Below are 27,831 nucleotides of genomic sequence, written 5' to 3' on the forward strand. Positions count from 1 at the left end.
GAGTGGTATGGAGGGCTATGGACTGGGTGCAGGCCAATGGGGTGAGGTCAACTAGTTTGGCATAAACTAGATGGGCCAAAGGCCAGTTGCTGTGCCATGATGCTCTGTGTATCCCTTGCCTGCATTAGATTTTGATTGTGGCATTTTGCTTAAGAACTAATGGCTGATGGTGTCTCACTCAGGATAACAAGACCAAGACATGGCCTCCAAAAGCTCCTTGGCAACACTTGGCATCCCTCAGCAACACGATGCCTAATCCTGGCACCTCCCTGTACCAGGCGACGAACCCAGCCAGCCAGTGGAACGACTCCATGCAGATGCTCCAGTCTGCCGTCTGGTCAACTGCCACTGACAGCTCACCTTCCACAGGCCTGTCCTCCAGTTTCTCCTTCAACCAGCAACCGCAACCATCCCAACAGCAGCACAAAGCAATGAACAAGGGCTTCAAATCTTACCCCATGAAGCAGGAGAGGAGACAGTCCTATCTGCATCAATACTAAGTTTTTGGAAGTAACTTTATAAACAAATCCCCGATCTTACTGGAGCCAGGGTTCTGTATTCTAGTGACCAGTTGCACCATCTGGATGCTGTGAGGAGCTGTTCTGCCACCTGAGTGTCTGGTTCGTGATGCTTTTTCTGCTTTGTTGGGTGGGGTGGGGGGAAGAGCAGGAGCAGGTTGGTGTCCTGCAATCAGGCCAGTGGGATTAACAAGCATCAGAGTTTTAGTGTGAGACTTCACCTCCCTCCCAGACTCTGCTCTCAGATTGAGTCTTTTGTCCCAACACACCCCTTCCTGTCTGAGCCAGGTACCCTCCTGTGCCCCCTGTTATTAGGGAGCCTGGAGTATGGTTCACATCAATCAGAGTGAAGGGGGTCGTGCACTGACCATCTAAAAAGGGGAATACTTAAACCACTCTAAGCAGCTGGAGTAGCTTTTTTAATTTTACTGAAGACCACTAAATCGAAGTTGAAGCAAAATGTAGCACCCTTATTGGCTGCTGTCCAAGGTCTTTTGTCACCCCGCCACAGTATTCAGACCCTCATTCAAAATAACCCTTGTGGTGGGGTGGGGAGAGTCAAATTGGTCCAAAACTGTGTGCAGAAATCTCAGAATGAGGACACTTTGTGCAACAGCTGTGAGGCCTCCCCACAGTATTTCAGCTGCTCGCTAGGATACATTGCCTTGAAAGAGTAGCTTAATCTTTGTAATGTTGTGGTGTAGTTACTGGTTTAATGTTCTGAAACGTTGAGCTTTTCCATATCCTTGATTCCGAGCTACCCCCCCCCACCCCATCCTTGCTGTGTGCCGACTCACCCCGTGCCAGAACCTTTGTATCCATGCGCCCTGTGTTAGCCACAGCTGGGAAACCGTTTGCACCTACTCCTCGCCAGGCAGTGAAGTGAACACTGTGTCACCTACAAACGAATCCCAGTAGTATTGGGAGACAAACAGTTAAACTAGAAATCATTGGTAAGATGCGCATATTGCTCAAACTGTTTTATAGTTAGAATCAAAGACAAACAGGAACAACACGCCATCACCTGTATAAATTTTTTTGTACTTTTTTATAAACTTGCCTCTGCTGTTTTGGCTGGAGAAAGTCTCGCTGGCATTGAGACCTGACAGCAGCCTCCCCTTCCCCCACCTCTCTGTGTGCCTCCACTTCACAGGCCCAAGGTGGGTGACTAAGCCAGTGGCAGCCCTCCCAAGTCAGCCGAGCAGGTAGACTAGTGTCCACTGCAGCTACTGAACTGGTGCCTTGCGTTGAGATTGGTTGTTCCATCCTGAGAGTTCCCAGAGCCAGTGCGCTCTCTCTCCGATACTCTGTCTGTCTTTGTCTCACTCGTCTGCACCCCCCCCCCCCCCCCTCCGCCTCTTCATTTTCAAACTCACCGTCGTGATCATCCTGCTCAAGACGGGGACTGCTAGCATTGTGTTTTTGGAGCCTAGGGTTGAACCCAGTTCCCTTTCGGGCAGCTGATGGTTCTCATCCCCCACCACCAACCTGTCCTGTCACAGATATAGAACGTGCTCTGCCTCTCCAGACCCAGTCCCAAGGGCTTCTCTCTGCATCTGTCACCATCGCCCTGCCTTGTGTCAGGGTGGTCAAGATGTGAGGCTGGGTCTCTCGACCTCCAGCAGTCCAAATTAAGAAATCCTGATGCTGAAATGTGTGTGGTCGTGTGCTAATCCTTTGGGCTTTGACTCTGTTCCAGAGGATCTGAAGAGATATAAAGCTGCTTAAGCCTTGTATATTTAAACTGTTACCTGAGAGAATGTGGAAAGGACAATTGATGCAAACCCGACATGTTAAAAATCTGACATGCACTTTCTGTTAACCTTGCTCCATTGTAAGTTTGTATGTGAACATTATTAATGGAAACTACCTGTGTAAAATCTGACTGGAGGGAACATTACCATGACAACAGGCTGCCTTTAAGGATGAACAGAATTAAGTTTCCATTGGAAAGGTTGCTATGAATTTATAATAGGAGTGTTTAAAATGAGGACATTATGACTGTGAAATGGGGACCAACTTGCTTTGACAATGCAAGTCTAATTCACCCCGTCTTTCCAAATCCCGTTTCACACGAAGGTGACACTGTCCTGAATCCTTGGGTTTAATCCCCAAGGAGCATTGGCAAGTAAATTTCTTAATAAAATCTTCAAAATATTTTCTGTTTTTTAAATAAAACTTGTATCTGCCACACATGGAACAAATGCCATGTTTTTGTACTGATGGAAAGAAGAGTGTGTTTTTCCTGGCAGTGCCACAGACTCTGTCCTCTGTTGTTTCCCTCCAGAACCCCACCCCCCATCCCTCTCCTCAACCTGTCACTGTTCTCTCCTCTGTCATTCCTCATTCTCTCCCCAATCCGTCTCTATCCTGTTTTTTTTTTTAACCCCCTCCCTGTCTCTATCCCTCGTCTTTCTCCTACATCTCCCTCCCTGACCTTTTATCATCGTCCACAGACATCACAAGGAGCCTTGGGAGGGGTGCTTCAGTTAGTCTGTGACAATCCAATATGAGCCCATCAGTCAATTACTTCCTCACAGTGAGAGGCAGGTGGGCCAGAGGAACCTCTGTCCCTCCACTGCCCTGCAGCAGGATGAGCAGTGATGGATTAGACCGCATAGCCCCACCAGCCTAACGTTTCCTCTCCAGGGTGAAGAGCATGCCATCTTCACGCAACTGTGGAAGGTTGTAGAGCACAGGGAGAGGACAGAGCTTTGCTTCCCCCTCCATCCTGCCTGCAGGTGTTAAATGTCCCCATCACTGCTAGGTATGATGTGAGGTTTCCTCACCTCCGATCCATCGCTGCAATGGTTTTTAAAAAGACGCTGTGTCATCATTTACACAGACTGTTCTCAACACTGTTAACGGTCTTGTTTTGTGTTTATCTCCACCTGTGCAGAAGGTGACTGAGGTCAATATCGCAGGCGCAGAATCTAGAGAGCTTGCCATTTTCTTCTTGACCCCCTTTCCCAACCCTTTGGTGGGGATTGGGGAAGGGTCTGGAACTGCAGCAACCTGCTTAATGGAAATGTCAGTTCCCCAACCCTACCCTGTCATCATTGCTTTCAGTTGTGATAATGTTGAATTCAATTAAGGACAGCGACAGTTAACCTGCTGGAGGAACACAGAGGGTCGAGTAGCATCTTAATCCATCTCCCCACCTGCCCATCCTCCTTCACCCCTCTGTGATCCACCCATCACTTCACCAACTGCCCATCATCCTCCATGATCCCCCCATTACCTACCTGCCAGTTTCCTAATTCGCCGCTCCCCCTCCCCACCTGCCCATTATCCTTCACCCCTCTGTGGTCCAACCACCTGCCCGTCATCCTTCACCTCTCCAAGGTCCACCCATCACCTCCCTGCCCTCGTCACAGCCCCCCTCCACGGATGCTGCTCGACCTGCTGCGTTTCTCTCACTGTCTGTACTTTTTGCCCAGATTCCAGCATCTGTCATTTGCATCTCCTGTAAAGGACTGCCACTGGTGGAGATTAAACTTTCTCAGGGCATTCCTGAAATCCTTGCAGCCTCAGCCTCACTTCCACTACCTCTGCTGGTTGAAGTGTGGATGCTGGAGCTGATTTTGAGACATTTCTGCCACCCAGTGACCACAGGAGGAACTGCAGGCGGTTGGAATTGGAGCTTTACTTGTGGTGATGTTTTTGGGGAGAAGAGACCAATCCCATTTATTCCTGTTCAGCTTGTTTTTATAATTATGCAATTTGAAAGGTGTTATTTTATGATTGGCGTGCAATGTTATAATTGATTTGATCCCTCAAAATGAAAGATTAACAGATCACCAGTCACTTAAAACTTATTTGTATAAATGCATCAACAGTATTAATCTTATTTTTGTATTTTATAAAACATACCATCACTGTATATTTTAAAACATTTAAGTAAAGCTGGGTTTTAAAAGTGTATTTGACTAAATTGGTAAACTGAGTGAAACATGAAAGTCTACAGACCCTGTGATTGTAGTTAAAAACAGAAATGCTGGAGGAACTCAGCCGGTCTCAGTGTCTATAGGAGATAAAGACATATAAGCAACATTTTGGGCCTGAGCCCTTCAAGGTATAAGCAAAAAAAAAACCAGGCAGACGCCTGAACTAAAAGGCAAGGGAAGGGAAGAATGGCCAGAGGGAGGAGTACAGACCATCAGACAAAAGGTGTTCATTGGATATGGATGGGACACAGGAGAGAGGAAAGGTGGCTGGGGGTGATGTTTGTTCTGTGGAAGCAGAACTGGGAGAAAGGAAACAGGGGAAATGGGAAGAGAAAGGAGGCAGGGGAAAGTGGTAAACTGTTCCACCGCTGATGGGCCAGGGGCAAGATGGTACTGCAGCTTTAGATCCTGGGACCACTGTTCCCTCTAAGCTGTGTGTGCACGTTTTGCCACCAGTGCACAAAGGAAATTAATGTGCACACAAAAGGTGAGGTACCTAAAATAATGTAGTAATTAATAATTATACTTGCTGAAAATAATCTCTCTTAGCTCACTGTTTCTGTTAACTAGTTAGTCGGTTAAACAAGTGGTGAATCATACTTGTAGTATAGTAAAACATGCCAATACAATTTTCGCCATGAGAGATCGACTGCACCAAAATCATCTTGAAACAATTCAAGTTTACATTGGCACAAGCATTCATTGCGCACGTACTTCTGTCACGGGGGGAAAAACTGCACAATGTAAGGTTTTTTTTGCGCACACTGATTACTAAACATTAGAGGGACTGGGACGACTGGGCCTGTGCAAATAATGTGGCTGAGGGAGTGCTCCAGGTTTCTGGATAGGTGAGAGAGGCAAGTAGCTCCTCATGTCAATGTTGTGCCTTGGTTTCAAGACCAGATATTAATTTGAGTGGCGGGGGTAAATTTTAGACATGCAGCATGGTAGCAGGCCTTCTGGCCCACAAACCTGTGCTGCCCAATGAACCTGACCCCAGTACATTTTGAAGGGTGGGACAAAACCAGAGCGTCCAGAGGAAACCCACGCAGACATGGGGAGAACGTACAAACTCCTTACAGACCGTGTGGGATTGGAGCCCAGTTACTGTTGCTGCAAACTGCTACATTAATTGTGCTGCGCTAGAAGTGTGGGCTGTTTTAACCCCGCACGTTGGTGGATGCCTGAAACAGATGCTAGGTGTTGTGGTGGAATCAGATATGTGGGTCGCATTTAAGAAGCTTCTGGATAGAGGCAGCAACATGCAGGGAGAGGAGGGATATTGATAGGGGCAAGCAGTAGAGTTTTGCTTTAATCTGGGCATCTTGTTTGGCACAGACGTGGGTTAAAGACCCTGTTCCCGTGCTGCACTGTTCTACGTGAATCCATCCCTTGGGGCTTGCATTGGTTTCAGTGAGCAGAGGTCTTGAAAGCTGCAGATGCTGGGATCCAGAGTTTAAAAACAGTACTTGAAATGACTACCAGAACAGATGGCATCCAACACAGAGGAATGGTTAATGGTTCAGGGCCCCACAGCTTAAGTCTAAGTGGTGGTAGAGACAAAAGCGAATGTAGTTGGGTGAAAGGGAGGGGGAGAGGATGTCAGAAGGGCCTCAGCCCCTCCCTCTGGGGGACCTGCTTGGGGGGGGGGGGTGGGGTTCTGGCCCTCCATGGGATTCAGGAGTGGGAGACTTAATGGGAAGCTGCACCCGAGTACCAAAACAGGTCCTTCTCCACTGATGTACTGGGTGTGTGGAACGAGCTACTAGAAGAAGTCATGGAGATGGGGACTATTACACCTGAGACAGTTAGAGCAGTCGTTGGACAGTCAGAGGTTTAAAAGTTGTGGGCCAAGCTCAGGAAAATGGGACTAGCCCAGAGAGCGGCAACTTGGTTGGCAGGGAGGTTTGAGCTGAAGAGCCTGTTTCTATGCTGTGGAGAGCCAACTTGTTTCCATGTCAGACTGGGCAGTCTGACTGCTTGGATTTATCCACAGGTAAGTCTTGATATCCAAAATTTACCAGTGTTTATTTGGAGTAGGTCCACAGTTGTTAACTGAAGAAGGCCAGATCCGGCTCCTCCTGTACCACGGCACATTCCTCCAGGGGGTTCTGGTTCCCAGGAGACCAGCAACTCCTCTTGCAGGTGAAAATCAAAACCGTCCCAAACTCCACACTTGCCTCTGCAAGAGAACAGTTCATTTAATGTCCAACATCTCCTGACGTGTGCATGGGGCAGGAGCCATGGAGACTGTACTGTCAGCTCAACAAAGGTGAGGGAAAGAATAATAGATCTAGACTTCCTAGACAAGGCTGGATTATGGGGAACTTTCATGTAATAGTGATCATACCTCAGATTTTAAGTGCAACTATGAACAGATAAATCAGGATTTTATTAGAACAAATTATTTCATAAAAAATAGATTGTTAAATCTATCTCTGACCACTAAGGCATTGGAAGAGAGGGTTCAGAGTTGAGGTAAGACCTGTTCTCACAGCTAAAGAGTAGCACCACACCTCAATGACCTCAATGACAGCTCTTGCTGTCATAAAGGAATGAAATGTAGTTGGGAAAGGTATATGTGTAGTGGGTGGCCTTGTGCTCAACAGCTACGGGAAAAGGGACAAATCAAAGGGGATGATGTACCTGACAAGAGAAATTAAACAAGAACTAGGAACAGGCCATTCAGCCACTTGTACTTGTTCTGTCATCCAATAAGATCACAGAATCTTTTACTTTCCTGCACCATATTCCCCAACTTGTGAGGTTCGCGATCATCTTCTGTGAGGATACTATATAGTTGTTTCACATCGGTGCAATTTCCTTATTCCCTTTGTGTAAAATACCCACATTGGGCAACGCTGCAGGCCTGATTGCAGCACACAGGGCAGTTAGGTACTCATCCATACAATGGCGCGGGGCTCCCATCGTCTCCACCTCAAGCCCCGCGCTCTTCGTGTGCATCACAGGGATGTGATGACATCACTTCCAGTCCCGGGCCGGAAGTGACTTCAAAAGAGGCAAGTTTGAATAAAAGGTATTGCTGATTAACTACGGTGTCTGGTGCATTGATTCAGTGGTGCTGCAGCAGACACCTTTTAATCCCACAGATATTTTCAGCCCATTTTACAAGACTACCCTTGTACTCACCTTTCACTTCACTTAACACCTTACTCTCTCTCTCTCTCTGCTAAATTCTCACACTTTCCCAATCCTTTCTCTTGTGTTTTGCTAACATTGAACTCTTCTTTTGAAATAATATGATTTTTACCTTCTGTAATCAGGCTGCACAATGGTGCTTGTTTATTTGTAATTTCTGTAGTATTTTTTATATCCGTTATCCTCTAACAATCCCCCAGTAGTGATTCTTGTAATTTAATGAGGTAATTTCAGATTGAACTAAATGACTTTACCCTTTTATACAAAACAATGACAATATGATCACTCTTCCCCTCATGCCGTGATTGAGCTGTCAACCCTCATACATACCTTTGCCGTTCACGCTCCGCAGGAGACTGACCAAGGCTGGCATCAGCTGGAATTCAAAGACCCTGCGGCCACCACAGTTCCTGCACGTGGGAACGATGGAGTCCATTCCACCTGGGAGATGGGAAAGCAGCAACGGTTTGCCACCCCAGCAATACCTGCAGTGACAGGTTCAACGCACAAAACAAGGGCTGGTGATTGCACTATTTGACAGACTACACCAACAATGCCTCATCTCAGCCATGCCAAGTGCTTGTGAAACACTGCCAACTGCTTCACAGACCATCACCAAACACAATAGTACGAGTAAACCATTCAACCCCTTGTACCTGTTCTGCCATTAATACATAAAATTATGAAAGAGATGGAAGCAGGGAGCTTGCTTTAACTGGGACGTGAGACTAGAAAAAGGGGACAAAGCTCAAGAATCAAGGGAGGAGATTTAGGATGGATGAGAAGGAATTGTTTCTCCCAGAGTGTAGAGTTCTTGACCTGAGAAACCAAATGAAGCTGCCCCACCCATGAAAAGAGACAGATAGATTTTCGAAGAACAGAGGAATTGAAGGTTATGGAGCTGAGTCCATAGCCAGATCAGCAATGAATGGTGGCACGTGCTCGACGGGTGAGATGGCCAACTCCTGCTCCTGCTTCCCTGCTATCCTAGTTGGATTTTTATCTCTACCCATTTCCTGCACTCACCCTGTATCCCTGATCTCCTTAACCATAAAATGACCACCATGGGACAAAGACTGAAACCAGGGCAGCACAGTTTGCACTGTTATCACGGTGCTACCAACCCCGGTTCGAATCTGGCAGTCTTAGGGAGTTTGTCCCAAGTCTGCATGGGTTTCTTCCGGGTCCTTCAGTTTCCTCCCACCCTTCAAAATGTACAGGAGTTGTACGTTAATAGGTGGCCCAAGCTCATGGGCTAGAAAGGCCTGTAACCATGATGGATGTATGTAAAAATTAAAAACTTGGAGTCTTAATGGAGAGTTAGGGTCACATTACAAAGACTCTGTGTGCACAATTTCAGTGTCAAGATATTAAATATCCAAGTTTTCCAAAAATTCTCTGACTCTCCATTGTTCTGAGGCTTTCATTTTCTCCCCAACTGGACTCCAGTATCAGGCTGGATTGAGAAAATGGACTAATAATTGAATTAAATAATCAACTGTATAGCTTAAAGTGGCGTCAGTGGCCACGTCTGACTCCAGATCCATAGCCATATTCTGCACTGGTCTCGTACCTGAAAATTACCTCATTAAATAGAGTGGTGTAAATGTGTCACGTAATGACACAGATCAGGCCTTTCAGATCATCATGTGCTTCCTGATCATATTCTCTATCTGCACTAATCCCATCCACCAGCACTGGGACCACAGCCTTCCCTGGCTGCTGATTCAAGATGGTCCGGATACTCCTTCAAAATTAGAGCATTACAGTACAGGCCCTTCAGCCCACAATGTAGTGCTGACCTATGTAAACCTACTCCATAACCTTACACACACAACTTTCTGTTTTCCTTCCATCCATGTGCCCGTCTCAGAGTCTTCTTAATGTACCTATTGTACCAGCCTCCACCACCATCCCTGACAATGCATTCCAGGCTCCCGTTGCTCTCTGCTAATGACCTGTGGTATTGGATATTGTCACCCATACCTGATAACTTTGTTTACGGCTAGAGTGGGCCTCGTCCAGGTTCCAATCACAGCTGATATAAAAACACTCCTTCAGGTCCCCTCTCAACCCCCTTCCCAGAACTTTGGTACAAGACAAATGCAATGGAGAAAAATGCAGAGACACAGCCTACCTTAAAATCTGCTGTGGGCAACCGGAGATTCGCTTCATGAACTTCCCAAAGTCCGCATCACCATGCCACACTGAACTCTTTTCATACATCTCTGCTCCGACTCGATCTTCTTCACTGAGGGGGGGAAAATCAAATTATCACTCAGATCCAATACTTGTACTCGGTAATGGCCCCTCCTCAAAGTTCCCCCATTTTCCTCCCCTGCTACTCCCACCTCACCTGTCCCTCCCTCCACCCTCTGTTCCTCCTCTCCCACAGCACTTCCACCTACCAAACCCCAACCCTCACCACTCCACCACCCTTCCCTTCCTCCCACTGCTCACCTCTCCCTCTCTTCCATCATCTCCTCTGCACCCCCTCCCCCACAGACCCTCCCCGCTGGCTTGTGAGCTCCTCCTGGTGTGGGGAGTTGAAGCCCACCCACCCTGAGCTTAGACAGATTGCAACACCCCTTCTCCGTGGACCAAAGGTGGTTGCCATATTCTCTCTGGGGGAATCACTGGCCCTTCAGCCCAACCTGCCTACCCCATGTTCCATGAATCCTCTCAGCCCTCTGGCTGTGTCCTGGGAATGAGGAGACACCCACCCCCCACACACGGATGACAATGGCTCCTGCAGCTGCAGCTGGCCAGGATATCCCCTGGTGGGGCAGATGGGACTCACGTGGTGGGAGAGGTCTCTGTTAGGGTGACTCCTTCCCTGCGCTGGTAGTCCTGGAGCAGCTCTTGTTCATGTGTGAAGGTCTGCTGCCCATTGAGGTCCCCGTCCTCCATCACCGCAATGTAAAAAGGTTGAAAATAGGACATGGGCGGACACGGGGCATGGGCCTCGGCTGGTTCCCGCAGACTCAGTGTCTGCAGTCTGCTTGTCTGGTCACTGACGCCTCTGTCTGGATCCAAGGGTGGACACCCAGCCGCCCCAGGATTTGGGGAAATTCTGGCTTCGCTTCCTCCCTCATCACACCAGTCATCAGCGTCTGTGCACCAGTCCGTCACGGCAGGAACCGGCTCCCTCTGAAAAAAACCCAATCCGGAATGTTCCTCAAAATGGAAGTGACAGGAATGGGGAGAGTTATACCACATCCAACTCTCAAATGAAAAGTTGGTTCATCTCTGGACAAGAAAAGAGAAGCTAAAGAGGGGAAGGGAAAGAGAGAAGAGAGGGGGGGGGAAGGAGGATGGGATGTAGGAGGTGGGGGAAGTATATGGGGTGAGTTCCCTATGTTAGTGACACCCACTCCAACGTGTAAATGATACAGGCAGGTATGTAGACAGAGCAACATTGAATCTGCCAGAGGAACTTGGCAGGTCGAGCAGCGTCCATGGGAGTAAAGGGGATTTTATTGAAGGGTTCTGGTCTGAAGCATCAATCATTCTCTCTCTCTCACATATCTTGCTCAACCCACTAAGTTTCTCGGGCAGAGTGCATTACTCCAGATTCCTGTGTCTGACATCCCTCCCATGGACCCAGTTAGAGGGGGATGGGTTGAATGCAGTGGGTGGGACCCACAGCCTGGGGAGAGAGGTGCATCTGAAAGGCTCTCACCTCTGTGTTCATCCGGCTGCTCTGGACCTCTGCATACTGGGAACGCAGAACCTTCCAGCTGTGGGCACAGGAGGGGGAAGAGTCAGACATCCGGAGCACTGCAGGCACACTGCCCCCATCCCATTCCCAGCTCCCATCCCCACTGCCCCCACCCCACTCTCAGCTCCTCCCCCACAGCCCCCCTCCTATCCTCAGCCTCTCCCCCACCATCCCCTTTCCCACACTCACTTCCAGAGCAAAAGACAGAATGGCACGTGTTGAGGCAATTGTGCAGGAAATGGCACTGAGCTCAGTGATCCATTGTGGAGGGTGGGAGAGCAGCATGAGGGTCCCAATAGCCTCAACTAGAGATGGACAGGGTTGGGGTGGGGGAGCATGCTTAAGAATATACCGAGTGAAGGAACAGAGCCTGGAGGTGAGTTGTTGACCAGAGAAGTTTGAGAAGGTTGAACATAACGGTTGACACACCTTTACAACATCAGCAATCAGGACCGGACCCGGGTTCAAATCCTGTGTTGTCTGTAAGGAGTATGTACATTCTCCCCGTGTATGTAGGGGTTTTCCCTGGGGGCTCTGGTTTCCTCCCAACATTCAAACGTACCAGGGGTGTAGGTTAATGAGGGGGGTAATTGGGCGGCAAGGACTGTTACCATGCTGGATGTCTAAATTTAAACTTTCCCAGGACATCCCGATCTAGAAGCTTCCAGGAAGTCAGAGGTTTCCTGCAAAGTGAAGGCAGCAGGATGGCATGATATGAATCAGGGTGTGGCAGGGGTTGCGTGGAGATACTCTGGGAGACAGGAAGAGGGTCCTTCAGCAGGAAAAGTCAGCAGTGGAGAGGGTACAAAATGTCAAATTCCTGGGTGTCCACACCTCTGACGACGTAGCCTGGAATCATCATGTTGATGCGATTATGAAGAAGGCATGCCAGCGGCTAAATCTCATGAGAAGTTTACATCACCGAAGACTTGCTAATTTCTACAGGTGTACCAAGGAGAATGGTTGCAACACTGTCTGGTATGGAGGTGCCAATGCACTGGCTACAGAGGGTTGTAATAAAGACATACAGAAATGCAGCAGGTCTCACAACGTCCATAGGAGGTAAAGATACATTACATTTTTGGACCTGAGCCCTTGAGTTTAAAAAAAGACATATCTGTATTAAAAGGCTGGGAGAAAGGGGAGAATAGGCAGGGGGAGGAGTACAGACCAACAGACAAAAGGTGTTAACTGGATGATAAGAGGAGGAGGGGTGAATGCAGGGAACTGAAATTCACTGCTGGTGTGTAACACTGATGGCTGGCTCTGCCTCCCGGCTCTGCCCCTATCTACCCATATATAACCCTGGTTTCCTGCCTAAACCTTGAGCCCTGAAGACCACTGTAAGATCCTACCCTCAGTTATGAGCTAATAAAAGCGTATGTTCTCCTTCAAGTCGTGAGAGCTTTTATTCATGCTATGGGGGGTGGGGAAGGAATTGACTGGGGGAGGGGGTTTTTGACTGAAATGAGACAAAGGCAGGGGGGAGAGAGGAAAGGAGAAATGGGGAAAGATGTTGGGGGGGGGGGTGGGGGGGGGTGGGGTGCTAACAGAAACCAGAAAAGTTGCTGTTAATGCCATCTGGTTGGAGGGTGCCCAAATGAGGTTCTTCAAAGTTCCTCCAATTGGTCTCAGTCTGGCAGTGTGTGGGACCACAGACAGACATGTCACCAAGGGAATAAGATGGGGAATTGAAATGGGGGACCATTTCAGTGTGGATCTCCCATGTTTATATGTGGAGCAATCCATGCTACAAGCCTACCCAGGCAAGGCCCCTCAGCTCTTCCTCCGCTTCACTGCCAACTACTTTGGTGCTGCTTTATGCACCCATGTTGGGCTTGTCAACTTTATTCACTTTGCTGCTCATCTCCACCCTGACATCAAATTCACTCGTGTGAAACACGATGGAGCTCAGGCCTGAATCTTGGGTGATATATCTTTAGCCCCTTTCACACTTGCAAGTGGTCCAAGGAATTAACAGCCAATTGGTGTTTAAAGTGTCTAGTGTGAAAGGAAAATTGTCTCAACACCTGCATCAGATGACGTCATCTCACGCCAGGGATTGATGGCCTCGACCCCCTAGTATAATCCCTTGAGTCTGCAGACACCAGTGTTGCAATCAGGCAAGTGTGAAATGGGGAGTTGCATTGTGGGACTGAAATGACCCAAGTCTTTGTGTGAGTGCAGGAACATGAAGGAAGATTAAAATGAAGGTATAAATTCTGCCATGGGAAAGTCGCAGCGGGGGAGAGAGAGAAGAAATAAATAGCAATACCGGACAATTTTTAAACAGCCTGGGAAAATTGGTTGCATTATAGAGTACAATTTATATAGACTGTGGGGGAAAAAAAGCGATGGTGGACTTGACTTCCCAGAATGCCATGCGGCAGAGAAATCCCTCCGTGAGTGCTCCATGCATGCATGCAGCCCTTTCTCTGCCACATGGCATTGTGGGATGGCAGGTCCACCATTGCTTTTCCCCACAGTATTTCTATGTTATACGTGATAATGCTACCAACTTTCTCACTGTTTAAAAATTGTCCGTTATTGGTATTTATTGCTAGCACTTTCCCACGGTCCCTTACAAAGGTTTATATAGGTCGGCACAACAACAACAGGGGCTGAAGAGCTCATACTGTGCTGTACATAAAGCTTAATTATGTTATAATTAGGCATTATTAATTTTATTCAAATACAAGGTCATAATAAATTAATCAGGATTTAAGGCAGGTCCACCATCGCTTGATGTGTCGTGACGTCACCAGTAGAAGGTCGATCAGACCTACCCCCAGTTAGGAGAGGTTGCGTGAAAAGCTAAACCCCCATTCCTATCCCACACTGAATGGCCGATTTAATGGGATGCAAGGGTGAAAGCAGCTTTTGTCTCTTATAGACACTGAAAAGACCTCAGCATTTCGGTGTTGTTACTGCAATCACAGCATCCGCAGACCTTCGTGTTTCCATCAAATTCACTTGGTCCATCGCTAGCAACAGTCTTCCTTTTATCAAACTCTCAGTCTCCATCTCAGGAGACAAACTCTGAATGGACATTTTCTACAAATCCCTCTTCACACCCTGTCAGGATTCCATTCCTTTCCCTAAATCCCTCTGTCTCCATTGCATCTGCTCTCAGGAGAGGTCTTCCATGCCAGATCATCAGAGATGTCCTCCTTCTTCAAACAACGAGGCTTTTCCTCGACCTCCATCAACTTGACCCTCACCTACATATCCTCCATTACCTGAACATCTGCCCTGGCTCCCTCCGCCTGCACACACAAGTCAAGATTTCTGCTGTCCTCACCCAACCAGTCTCCACACCCAACATATTATCCTTCACCATTTCCACCACCTACTACTTGATCCCACAACTAGACACATCTACCCTCCTCTCTCCACCTTCCACAGGGACCATTCCCTCTGTAACTCCCTCGTCCACTTCTCCCTTCTTCAAACAATGAGGCTTTTCCTCGACCTCCATCAACTTGACCCTCACCCACATATCTTCCATTACCTGAACATCTGCCCTGGCCCCCTCTGCCTGCACACACGTCAAGATTCCCCCTGTCCTCACCCAACACCCCACCAGTCTCCACATCCAACACATTATCCTTCACCATTTCCACCACCTACTAATTGATCCCACAAATAGACACATCTGCCCTTCTCTCTCCACCTTTCACAGGGACCATTCCCTCTGTGACTCCCTCATCCACTTCTCCCTTCCCACCAATTGTCCCCTTGGCACCTACCCCTGTGACCACAGGAAATGCTACACTTGACCCCACACCTCCTCCTTCAACATCATTTGGAGCCCAAAACGGTCCTTCCAAGTAAAGCAACACTTCACTTGTGAATCTGCAGGGGACCATCTAATGTACCCGGTGCTCCTGTGGTGGTCTCCTCTCCGTCAGAGAGACTGGACACAGACTGGGAGATCGCGTCATTAGGCACCTCAGCTCTGTCCACTGCAATAGTGTGAATCTCCTAATGGCAATTTGTTTCAATTCCCTGTCTCATTCGTTTGCTGACCTGACTGTCCATAATCTTGTGCACTACCAGACTGAGACCACTCACAAATTGGAGGAACAACACCTCATATTCCATCTGGGCCAGTTTCTATTAGCTGAAGCCCCCCCTCCCCACATCTCACACCACCCCTCCCTCCCTCCCTCCCTCCCTCTCCCCCTTTCACAGAGCCAAAATCAATTCTCACCTTTCCTCCTCTCATATCCAATTAACAACTTTTGTCTGTTCTGTGCTTCTCCCCTTTTCATTCTTCCCTCTTACCAAGCCTTTTAATACAGACTGTGGTGGTTCTGCAGGGGGCAACCTCTGTTCCTGAAGGAGTGTAAGGGGGCAGGGACAACACCTGGCCGGCTGTCAATTAGTCAGCCTGAATGGATCAAGCCCCACCCAGTCGGGTGTCAATCACCCTCCGGGATATAAGCCTGTGCCGGCCTCCCGAGGCCTCACTCAGAGTTGCAGCCACAGCCAGTCTGGCTCTGTGGAAGTCTTTGTGGATTAAAGCCTGTTGTACAGTCTTTACCTTGTGTGTGTCTGATTCTGACTAACAGCGCACCACACAGACATCTGTGTTTTTTTACTCATACTTTGAAAGGCTCAGACCCTAAATGCCAGTAATATATCGTTACCTCCCCCAGATGCTGAGAAACTGGCTGAGGTCCCCCAGCATTTCTGTGCGTTTTTACTGCAATCGCAACATCTGCAGACTTTCGTGTTTCACAACAGAGGGTTGTAAATTCGGCCAATGCCATCATGGACATTAGTCTTCCCACCATTAATGACATTTTTTTTTTAAGAGGCAGTGGCTCAAGGAAGCAGGCTCTATCCTCGAGAACCCCCACCACCCAGGCCATGCCCTTTCACACTGCTACCATCAGGTAGGAGGTACAGAAGCCTGAAGATGCACACTCAGTGTTACAAGCAGATTCTCTCCATCTGCCATCAGATTTTTGAATGGACCCTACCTCACCTTTTCTCTTTTGCACACCACTTTAAAAAAAAATCTTGTATTTACAAAATTGTAATTAATATTAAGTTTTGCACCTTATTCTGCTCAATAACTGTTGCTGCAAAGCAACAAATTTCATGGCAATAAAGCAGATTTTGACTTCCAAGATAAATCTGCCCAAGAGCTGAGGCAGGAAATGGACCTGGAAAACACTGGGAGTAGATTCAGTGAGAAGTTGATGGAAGATTTGTGGGTGGAGGCTGGTAGGGAGCAGGGAATAGCCTATACCCTGACTTTAAAGCTCAATTGTGATACCTTGACTAAACATCCCACTTCCAGCAGAATTTCCAAAGCGGAGACCCCCGCAGGGAGCTGTCAATGTTGAGATGATGGCGACCTACCTCTCACACTTCCCCCAACACTCGCGCTGGAGACATGCCCACACATTAATGGTTCGATGGTAGGGCGACCCCTCCAGGGGGCAGTACACCTGCACCAGGTGAACCAGGGGGGCAGTGCACAGTGCACAGTGAGGGCACTCCAGGATAACACCAGGGACACAGTCCTGTGGAAGAAACAACAATTAGAGTCACAATTGGAGGGGATGGAGTTAGAGTGACAGCAAGGCAACAGGCCTTTCAGCCCCTCTTCTAGGCTGGTAAAGCTGCCAGTCACATTTGTAAAGCAAACTTCCAATCTTGGTCTTTGTGAGCAATCCCAAGGATATATCCCACAGCTCCCATCAGCTCCCTGAATTTTACATCAAGTAAGGTTTCTTCTGGTGGGAAGTCACGTGATGGAGTAGTGGCCGGACGGTGAACTCCAGCCCTCTCCAGAAAAGTTGAAAAAAATAAAGGAAAGCACAAAGGCACAAAAATAAAAATTAAAGTGAATATAAAGGTGGAAAGAAGATGGCGACGAAAAAAGAAAAGTCGAAACCAACGGTAAGAAGAGAGGAAGAGAAGACAACGGAAGAAGGAGAAGGCCTTACCTGTTCGAAGAGGCCCGCGGTGGAGAGAGAAGTCCGCTCCCTCAGGTCGGTAGAAAGTGGACTACAAAAATGGCTCGCTGAGCCGAGTAAAAGTGCGCAACTCCTCGCGCATGCGCGATGCGCATGCAAAAAAACACACCGACGGGAGGGGCGACCAGCTGGGGAGTCGACCTCCACAGCTGGCAATGACAGCTACAGAACAGCAGCAGCAAGAGGAGAACATAGAAGACAACGAAAACAAGAAAGAAGAAAAAGAAAACAAAGAAACAACAGATGGCCAACCCAGAGGAAGAGGAAGAGTACAGTGAAATGGAAGAAGAAGGGAAAGGCAAACAATGGATATATTTTCTCTTATTAAAGAATACATGGATTCATTTAAAGAATGGCAAGCACAAGAATTTAGTGATTTAAGAAGAATAAACAGTACAGAAGAGAAAGTGAATAAAATAGATATGACCATATCAGAAATAGGAAAAAGAATGGACAAGGTGGAAGAATGAGAAGCAGCAGTAGAAATGGAGGTAGAGGACTTAAAAAAGAAATTAGAAGAATCTAATAAAAAAGTTAAAGAGACACAAGAGCTGTTAGCTCAGAAAATAGATATAATGGAAAATTATAACAGAAGAAATAATATAAAGATAGTGGGCCTTAAGGAAGATGAAGAAGGCAAGAATATGAGAGAGTTTATAAAAGATTGGATCCCCAGGATCTTAGGATGTCCAGAACTACAGCAAGAAATGGAAATAGAAAGGGCACATAGAGCATTAACCTTTAAACCACAACAAAAGCCGAGATCCATTTTAGTAAAATTCCTAAGATATACTACAAGAGAAAAGGTACTAGAGAAAACAATGGAGAAAGTAAGAGAGGACAACAAGCCACTGGAGTACAAAGGGCAAAAAATTTTTATTTATCCAGATATAAGTTTTGAACTCCTGAAGAAGAGAAAGGAGTTCAATACAGCAAAGGTGATTTTATGGAAGGGTATAAATTTATACTAAAGCATCCAGCGGTATTGAAAATATTTATTCCAGGACAGCAAAACAGACTATTCTCGGATCCAGAGGAAGCACGAAAATTTGCAGAACAATTACAAAATAGACTGAGAGATGAAGACGTGTAACGAGAGTACAAAAGACTGCGAACTAAAAAGACGTGTGTATAGGACTATATACATATATAATACATATATTACATAAGTGTATGTGCATTTAAAAGAAAATATATAATGTATAGAGAAGAATCAATGAGGGAAAAAAAGGGGAAGAGAGGAGTAAAGAGGGAATTTAGAGAGTGACCTTTGTTGTATGTAAAAATTGAAATCTTTTCTGGGGGGGGCTGGGTAGGGAGAAATTACGGTCACTGCAAAATCAGTTGACGCTTGCGAGTGAATTCGCAAATCCAAATGGAGAGGGGAGATGTGGTTGCCCGACAAGGGATAATGGGCAACTCAGGAAGGGGAGGGGACAATGAGGTTAAAGAAATATTAGGTAGGAGAATAAGGGGAATGTTTGATGTGTTAAAAATGTTGTCTTATAAACTGTTCAAAGAAAGAAAGCAGAAATGGATGAGAAGGAAAGGTGATGATGAGGAAACGGAAGGGAAAGATAAACAAAGTATAAAATGGCTAAATTAAACTATATGACTTTAAATATTAATGGAATACATAACCAAATCAAAAGGAAGAAACTGCTAAATTTACTGAAAAAAGAAAAAATTGATATTGCATTTGTGCAAGAAACACACTTAACTGAAGTGGAGCACAAGAAATTAAAGAGAGATTGGATAGGACATGTAACGGCAGCGTCATATAACTCAAAAGCTAGAGGAGTGGCTATATTAATCAGTAAAAATGTACCAATTAAAATAGAAGAGGAAATAATAGATCCAGCAGGAAGATATGTAATGATAAAATGTCAGATATATTCGGAGTTTTGGAATTTACTTAATATATATTCGCCTAATGAAGAAGATCAAAAATTTATGCAGGATATTTTTCTGAAGATAGCAGATACGCAAGGGAATATATTAATAGGAGGGGATTTCAATCTCAATTTGGATTCAAACATTGATAAAACCGGGAAAAAAAATTAACAGAAAGAATAAAGTAACCAAATTTATAATTAAATCGATGCAAGAAATGCAACTTTTGGATATATGGAGGAAACAACACCCAAAGGAAAAGGAATATTCATATTATTCGGATAGACATAAAACATATTCAAGAATAGATTTATTCCTGTTATCAGCTTGTATACAAGATAGAGTTAGGAAAACAGAATATAAAGCTAGAATATTATCGGACCATTCACCCTTGATATTGACAATAGAGTTAGAGGACATCCCTCCAAGAATGTATAGATGAAGATTAAACTCCATGCTACTTAAAAGACAGGATTTTAGAGAATTCATAGAAAGACAAAATGTATTTTGAAATAAATACGGAATCAGTGAAGGATAAGTTTATATTATGGGACGCAATGAAAGCGTTCATCAGAGGGCAAATAATAAGTTACGTAACTAAGATGAAGAAGGATTACAATTAGGAAACAGAATAGTTGGAAAAGGAAATAGCAGATATAGAGAAAGAATTAGCAAGGAAGGAAGACACTACTAAAAGAAGGGAATTGGTAGATAAAAAAATAAAATATGAAACATTTCAAACATATAAGGTGGAGAAAAATATAATGAAGACAAAGCAGAAATATTACGAACTAGGAGAGAAAACGCACAAAATTCTAGCGTGGCAGCTTAAGACAGAACAAACTAAAAGAATGGTATTGGCATCAAGGAAAAAAGACAAACAGATCACATATAATCCAATGGAAATTAATGAAAATTTCAGAGAATTTTACGAACAATTATACCAAACTGAAAACGAAGGGAAAGAAGGCAAAATAGATGAATTCTTAACTAAAACTGAACTACCGAAATTACAAACAGGGGAACAAAATAAATTAATAGAACCAGTTGAAATAGTAGAAATACAAGAGACAATAAAAAATCTGCCGAATAATAAAACACCAGGAGGGATGGTTTCCCAATAGAATTCTATAAAACATTTAAAGATTTATTAATTCCTCCCCTCCTGGAAGTAATCAACCAGATTGATAAAACACAAAGCTTACCAGATTCATGTAAAACAGCAATAATTACAGTAATACCAAAGGCAGGGAAAGATCCACTCGCACCAGCATCATATCGACCAATATCTCTACTTAACACAGATTACAAGATAATAGCTAAATTATTAGCAAACAGATTAGCAGAGTATGTACCGAAAATAGTAAGTCTAGACCAAACTGGATTCATAAAAAAGACGAACAACATATAATATTTGTAAGTTTATTAACTTAATTCATGCAGTAGAGGGAAATAAAACTCCAACAGTAGCGGTTGCTTTAGACGCAGAGAAGGCCTTCGACAGAGTAGAATGGAATTATTTATTCAAGGTACTACAAAAATTTAGTTTACCAGAGAAATATATTAATTGGATTAAAGCATTATATAAGGGGCCATTGGCAAGAGTGACAGTAAATGGATATATATCAAAACAATTTAACTTAAGCAGATCAACAAGGCAGGGATGCCCACTATCACCCTTATTGTTCGCGTTAGCCATAGAACCACTTGCAGAACTGATAAGAACAGAAAATAAAATAAAAGGGATAAAAATAAAAGGCAAGGAATACAAAATTTGCAGATGATGTTATAGTATACCTAACGGAACCAGAAACATCAATAAAAGAATTACATAAGAAATTGAAGGAGTATGGAGAAGTGTTGGGATACAAGATTAATGCAAATAAAAGTGAAGCAATGCCAATGAATAATGCAGATTTCTCAAAATTCAAGAAAGAATCACCGTTTAGATGGCAAATGCAAACAATACGATACCTAGGTATACAAATAAATAAAAACCTCAGCCATCTATATAAACTTAATTATTATCCACTAATGAAAAAAATACAGGAAGATTTAGAGCATTGGAAAGACTTACCATTAACACTAATAGGAAGGATAAACTGTAATAAAATGAACATTTTTCCAAGGATACAATACCTATTTCAGGCACTGCCAATACACTTGACAGAAAAATTCTTTAAGGAGTTAAAGAAAATAATAAGGAAATTTTTATGGAAAGGGGGGAAACTGAGGATAGCACTAGATAAATTAACAGAATGGTATAAACAAGGAGGCTTACAACTGCCAAACTTTAAAAATTATTATAGAGCCGCACAATTAAGATACCTATCAGATTTTTACCAAACAAAAGAAAAGCCAGATTGGACTAGATTAGAGCTAGACAAAATAGGGGAGAAGATACCTGAACATATATTATATAAATGGGATGAAAAATTGGTAAAACATAGGAACTCTCCAGTATTGCACCATTTGCTTAATATATGGAAGAAGATTCATGTAGAAAGAAATAAAACAAACTACCAATTATCAAAACTAATACTGACGCAAAATAAGCTAATCCCTTTTACGGTAGATAACCTGTCTTTTAGAGAATGGGAGAAAAAAGGGATTAAAAGAATAGAAAATTGTTTTTCGGGGAATAAATTATTATCCTTTGAACAAATGAAGGATAAATATAATATAACTCAAGATACAGTGCTGGCATATTACCAATTGAAATCCTATTTAAAGGATAAATTGGGAAGTAGTCTGAAGTTACCAGAAGGAAGCAATTTTGAATATCTGATTACAGACACAATGATAATTAAAAAATTTATAACAAACATGTATATCAAATTACAAGAAAAGGAGAATGAGGAAATAAATAATAAAACTAAACAAAAGTGGGAACAAGATCTAAACATAAAGATAAAAAAGGAAACATGGGAGAGGTTATGTTTAGGAACTATGAGAAATACAATAAATACGAGATTACGTATGATACAATATAATTGGATACATAGGTTATATATCACTCCTCAAAAGTTAAATAAATGGGACCCAAAAGTATCTGACAGATGTTTTCGTTGTAAAAAAGAAATAGGAACAACAATTCATGCAATCTGGACTTGTGAAAAAGTGAAAAAATTTTGGGAAGATCTAAACCAGATATTAAATAAAATTACAGAAAGCAATATACCAAAAAACCCAGAGATCTTCCTCCTAAGTAACATAAAAAATAAAGAATTTGGACTTGATTTGGAGGGTGTACAAAAAAGATTTGTTAAGATAGCCCTAGCTGTAGCAAAAAAATGTATTATGTCAAACTGGAAATTAGAAGATAATTTGAAAATACAGCAATGGTATATAGAAATGAATAAATGTATTCCATTAGAAAAAATAACATATAGTTTAAGAAATAATATAACATTATTTGAACAAATATGGGAGCCGTATATGGAATATAATAGAGAAAACCTACCGGGACATCTATCACCTAAAATGACAAAAGGAAAAGAGAATGGAAAGAATTGACTCAGTGGAAGTTTTTGTTCGTTAATGTTGAGTGACAACATTGTTTGATGGGTTTGATGTATCTTGGACTCAGAGTTTTGAATGGATGGAGGGGGAGGTGGGGGGGGAGGGGAGGAGGGAGGGGGGGGGAGAAAACGACACTGTATATATTTGAAAGGAGAAATGTGTATATCTTGAATAATGTGATCTATAGTGTGAAAAATAAAATTTTTTTAAAAAAGTAAGGTTTCTTCTCAATAGACGTACAGAGGCTGAACTGAGTCAATCTCACCCTCAGTGTTGATCAGTGGGTCTCTATCTTTTATTTTCCACTCACATACCACTTTAAGTAATCCCTATGCCATCGGTGCTCTGTGATTAGTAAGGGATTGCTTAAGGTGGGATGTGAGTGGGGAGGGAAGGTGGAGAACCACTGCTCTAGACCCAATTGTTTCTGAAATATTTTGCTTGTCATTGTCATTGGCCCATTTCCTTTGGAGCTATGAAACCGAGCACATAATGAGTCCATTAGGTACGATTAAAAGAGTGGTTTTCAAACTTTTTCTTTCCACTCACATACCATCTTAAGTAATCCCTTATTAATCACAGAGCACCAATGCATAGGGAATACTTAAAGTGGTATGTGAGTGGAAAGAAAAAGGTTGAGAACCACTGGTCTAGGAGTTAATCTTCAGTGACTCCAGGTTTTCATCCACACCACCTCACAGTCCTAGCAAGCATTGCTTACTTTCAACATCCCAATTCCCTGGTTAGAAAGAGCAACAGATTAATCGCTTACTCACTGCAATGCTTCAACCAGCGCACCAAGATCCTCCCATCTCCAGCTTTTACTAGTTTCCACGATTTAAAACGAGTTCCATACAGTCATAGGCAAACACAACAGAGAAGGAAGGAAGCCCTTCAGCCCAAGATTTTCTTAATATTTTATTTTTGATTTTCCAAAGACTCATGTAAATCCAATAAACAAATTATTGCACTCTCTTTCCGCGTGGTATGATTTACAGAGTCCTTATTTACCATCCTTACATCCTTCCTTTCCTATCTCTTAAATTATACAAACACCAAAATATAGAAATACAGACATTCAAAAACCAGCTAAATACTGACAAAGGCAATGATCCCCCTCGAGGCCGGAGCACCTCGGATATTAAATAAAACCAGGTAGGGGCAAAAACACTCCTTGTCTGCACCACATTGCCCATTTCATACTCTTAATCCTTTACCTGCTGGGACAGATTGTTTCTTTTCTCTTATTCAGGGAGGGAGGGGGACGTGAATTATATCTGTACCCTGATGTGCCTCAGGTACGGTGCCACATTTCAACGAATGTTTCATAATTCTTCCGTAAATTGTCAGTGATTTTCTCCAGGGGAATGTAGCTCTCTATTTCCATATTCCATCTTGCGATATTTAGCTGGAAATCGGACTTCCACGTCACCGCTATACACTTCCTGGCTACTGACAAGGCGACCTTCACAAAATGAATTTGGTGTTTGGACACTGTATTTCCCCAATGTCCCCTAGAAGGTACAACTCCAGATCCTGTGGAAAATCCACTTTTGTAATTCCCCCCCCCCCCCCCCAGGATGTCCCCTCCAGGCCCTCCCGGAAGGGTCTCACACTTGTACACAGCCAAGTGGAGTGGATAAAGGTTCCAATCTCCACACCACACCTAAAGCACATTTCCAAAATCTCTGGCTTTGACTGGTGTGATTTTATTGGTGTGAGGTATAACTGATGCAAGAAATTATATCAAACACAAATCTTCCCACCATCGTTCATCAATTGTTATGGCCAAGTCTGACTCCCATCTTTCCCTTGGCCGATGTAAGCACAGATTTGGGCTTTCACTTTGGATTATGGAATGCATCCTAGAGATAAATTTACATATATTCCCCTTTCGAATTAGAGTCTCCTCGAACCTACAGTCGGGCAGGGTCATTGTCAGTCCCAGTTTGTGCCTTAGGAAAGATGTTAATTACAGAAAGCAGAAGAATGCTCTATTTGATAACTAATTTTTAGTCCTCAACTGCTCGAATGTCATGAGCTTCCCTTGATAGTAACAAACTTTGCTATGCCTGATCCCCTTCCAGCACTAGATGTCCAGGATCTTATTGCTCAGAGCCCTTCAGCCCAACTTGTCGATGCAACAAAGCCAGGCCCATTTACCTACATTTGGCTCATATCCCTCTAAGCGTTTCTATCCATGGACCTATCAACATTACAATTGTCGTCATCTTCATCACTTCCTCTGGCAGCTCATTCCACCTCCCCACCTCCCCCGAGTGAAAAAGGTGCTCCTCTGATCTCTTAAATTTTTTCCCACCACCTCAAATCCATGCCCTCTAGTTTGGATTTCCCTATGGTGGGACGAAAAGCTATGACTATTTACTTACCCATGCCCCTTGTGACATCGTGGTCCTCCATCATTCTCAGAAAAGTCCCAGCCTAACCAGTTTCTCCTTGTAATTCATTTAAACCAGTCACATTCTCGTGAATCTTTTCAACAATCTTTCCAGTTTGGTAACAACCTGCAATAGATGGGTGACATGACCTGCAACTGCATCTTGTACAATTAGAACTCTGCAGCACAGAAAACAGACCATTTGGCCCCTCAAGCCTGTGCCGACCCATCATCTCCCTCGTCCCACTGACCTCCCATTCCATAACCCTCCAGGCCACTCCCATCCATGTATCTATCCAATTTATTCTTAAATCACACGATTGAGCCCGCATTCACCACATCAGATGGCAGCTCATTCCCACACTCCCACCACTCTCTGAGTGAAGATCTCCCCCCTAAACCTTTCAGATGTAACATGACATTCTGTGCCCCGGCCAATGAAGGTAAATGTGCCAAACACATTCTTCACCACCCCTCTACCCATTTTGCTACTTTCAAGAAATGATGTCCCCATACCCCATTGTCTCCCTGTTCTCTAAGGGGCAGCGCAGCGAGCGGTGCGGTTAGCATCACGCTACTAGAGCGTCAGCAGCTGGGATTCGAATCTGGCACCATCTGTAAGGAGCTTGTATGTTCTACCCACACGAGTTTCCTCCAGGTGCTCCGGTTTCCTCCCACCCTTAAAAATGAAGAAGGTTTCAAGTCAGTGGGGTGTAATTGGGCAGCACAGACTTGTGGATGAGAAGGACCCGTTCCCACGGTGCATGTATAAATTTAACTAACATTTTCCAGGGCCCTGCCTTCAGGCAGAAGGTACAGAACTCTCAACACAGCCAAGAACAGTTTCTTTCCATTCGACTCCCTTTGATCACTAATCACCCTGTTTGTTCTTACGTCACAAAACAGACTCTCAGCACTATTGCAGGTCACTTTTTTTGCACAATCAATAAATATTTTTTATCTTATTATCTCTTTAATTTAATTGAATTAATTTACTCAGTTTTGCTTGACAAGTAACTGACTGCAGCAAGGAAGAATTTCAGTGCAATGTGTACTACATTAATTGTGTAAATCCTGCCCTGCTTTAACATCTCACACTTGTTAAAAGTAGTAAGTGCTTTTTATATACCGTCTAGTTCCTTTCACTAATAAAAGTAGATAATTATTTCCCTACTGGAAATGCATCCATTTAAACTTAGAAAAGTTTCAAACTTACTTTTTAATAACATCCAGTTCCTTTCACTAATAAAAATAGATAATTAATTCCATACTGGAAATGGATTCATTTAAACTTAGAAAAGTGTCAAACTTAGAAAAGTTTCGAGCCAGCCAGGAGTCGAACCTGGAATCTTCTGATCCGTAGTCAGACGCGTTATCCATTGCGCCACTGGCCCGACTATGAGAGCTTGGTTCCCGCCCACCTTAAGAGTCTACGTCCTACCCATCGCCATGTGTGTTTTCTGCACAGAACGCCATGGCGGGGAGGGTTGTCCCCTTCCAACCCTCTCCCCCCTGCCCTGGACCTCAGGTCGACCGCAGCCTCTCACCGGCGTCCCTCCTACTTTGCTGGTGTCCCAGGAGCAACGGTTCCCCTCCTCCACCGCAGTATCTCGGATGCCCAACAAGACGGGCCTAGACTCCGGGCTGGGCGCCGCACTCATGCCGGCCGGAGCAGCGATGGGGGTGGGGGGTGGTACGCGAGTTCGAATCCCGCCTCCTCCGTTTCCGCTTTCCCGCGATACCTTTTATTACCTAATTTATTGCCTCCCCCCCCCCCGTATTTGCAGAGATTCATATTTAAAATAAATATGCGTTTATCTTTGAAAACATACATTTTTGTCAAACCTTTCTCATCCAGCTTTTAATTATTTCATCCCGGGGTTGGTTGCGGGTCTCCGCTGACATCTCATTAAACACAGGCCAGTCTGGCTGAGGCCATTCAGCCCGTCCAGCCTGTGTTTACATTCAAAGCCATCTCTCCACACCAACTTGTAAATAATTATTTTCCCCAGGGGAGGTGAATCCAAAACCAGAGGGCGTAGATTCAAGGTTTAAAGGGGGATCTGAGGGGCACCTTTCTTACACAGAAGGTGGTGGGTGTCTGGATTAAACTAGGTGGGGACAATTGTAATGTTGAAAAGACCTGTTCCTGCATTAGAAAAGTTGCAGTGATTCTCAACCTTCCCTTCCCACTCACATACCACCTTAAGCAATCCCTTACTATGGCCTAGGGAATACTTAAACTGGTATGTGAGTGGAAAGAAAAAGGTTGAGAACCACTGGTTTAGAGGAACATGTAACTAGAACTAGGGGACGTGGCCTCAATATTTGGGGGAATAGATTTTCCCAGAGAGTAGGAAGCTGCCTTCTATATATTTAAGACACAGATGGACTTTTGAATATATTGGAAATTAAGGGTTATGGGGTACAGATGGGTACAACCATAAAACATGGGCAGACTGGTTATTGTAGCAGTTAGCACAATGCTGTTACAGCCAGGATTCAAATCCCACGCTGCCTGTAAGGAGTTTGTACATTCTCCCTGTGTCTGCATTGGTTTCCTTTGGGGACTCCGGTTTCCTCCCACTGTTCGAAACATTCCGGGGATTGTAGGTCAATTGGGTTTAATTAGGGCAGCACGGCCTTGTGAGCCGAAAGGGCTAACTGTGCTGTATGTCTT

At 44.4% G+C, this 27,831-nt stretch overlaps 2 protein-coding genes and 1 non-coding gene across 6 annotated transcripts in view; 1 reads left to right on the forward strand and 2 right to left on the reverse strand.

Annotated features, from left to right (window-relative positions):
- Positions 1 to 4,440, forward strand: part of garre1 (granule associated Rac and RHOG effector 1) — a 151,969-nt gene extending 147,529 nt beyond the window's left edge. For all 4 annotated transcript variants that reach the window (XM_069902018.1, XM_069902017.1, XM_069902020.1 and 1 more), the window contains one exon: positions 183 to 4,440. In XM_069902018.1, coding sequence (XP_069758119.1) covers positions 183 to 500 — 318 coding nt within the window. In that variant the 3' untranslated portion in view covers positions 501 to 4,440. The remainder of the gene's footprint in view (positions 1 to 182) is intronic.
- On the reverse strand, positions 4,274 to 26,826 carry pdcd2l (programmed cell death 2-like). The gene is made up of 7 exons (XM_069902021.1): positions 26,699 to 26,826; positions 16,719 to 16,882; positions 11,307 to 11,364; positions 10,425 to 10,774; positions 9,762 to 9,875; positions 7,955 to 8,109; positions 4,274 to 6,647 (listed from the first exon to the last, which is right to left on the reverse strand). Exons 1-7 carry the CDS (start codon positions 26,810 to 26,812, stop codon positions 6,517 to 6,519), a joined length of 1,086 nt encoding a protein of 361 aa, XP_069758122.1. The 5' UTR covers positions 26,813 to 26,826; the 3' UTR covers positions 4,274 to 6,516.
- trnar-acg (transfer RNA arginine (anticodon ACG)) lies at positions 26,473 to 26,545 on the reverse strand. The gene has a single exon. It is a non-coding gene; the product is annotated as a tRNA-Arg (tRNA).
- Positions 26,827 to 27,831: the final 1,005 nt, after the last annotated feature.

This window comes from Narcine bancroftii, chromosome 10 (assembly GCF_036971445.1).
Source record: "Narcine bancroftii isolate sNarBan1 chromosome 10, sNarBan1.hap1, whole genome shotgun sequence".
NCBI classification, from domain to species: Eukaryota; Metazoa; Chordata; class Chondrichthyes; order Torpediniformes; family Narcinidae; genus Narcine; species Narcine bancroftii.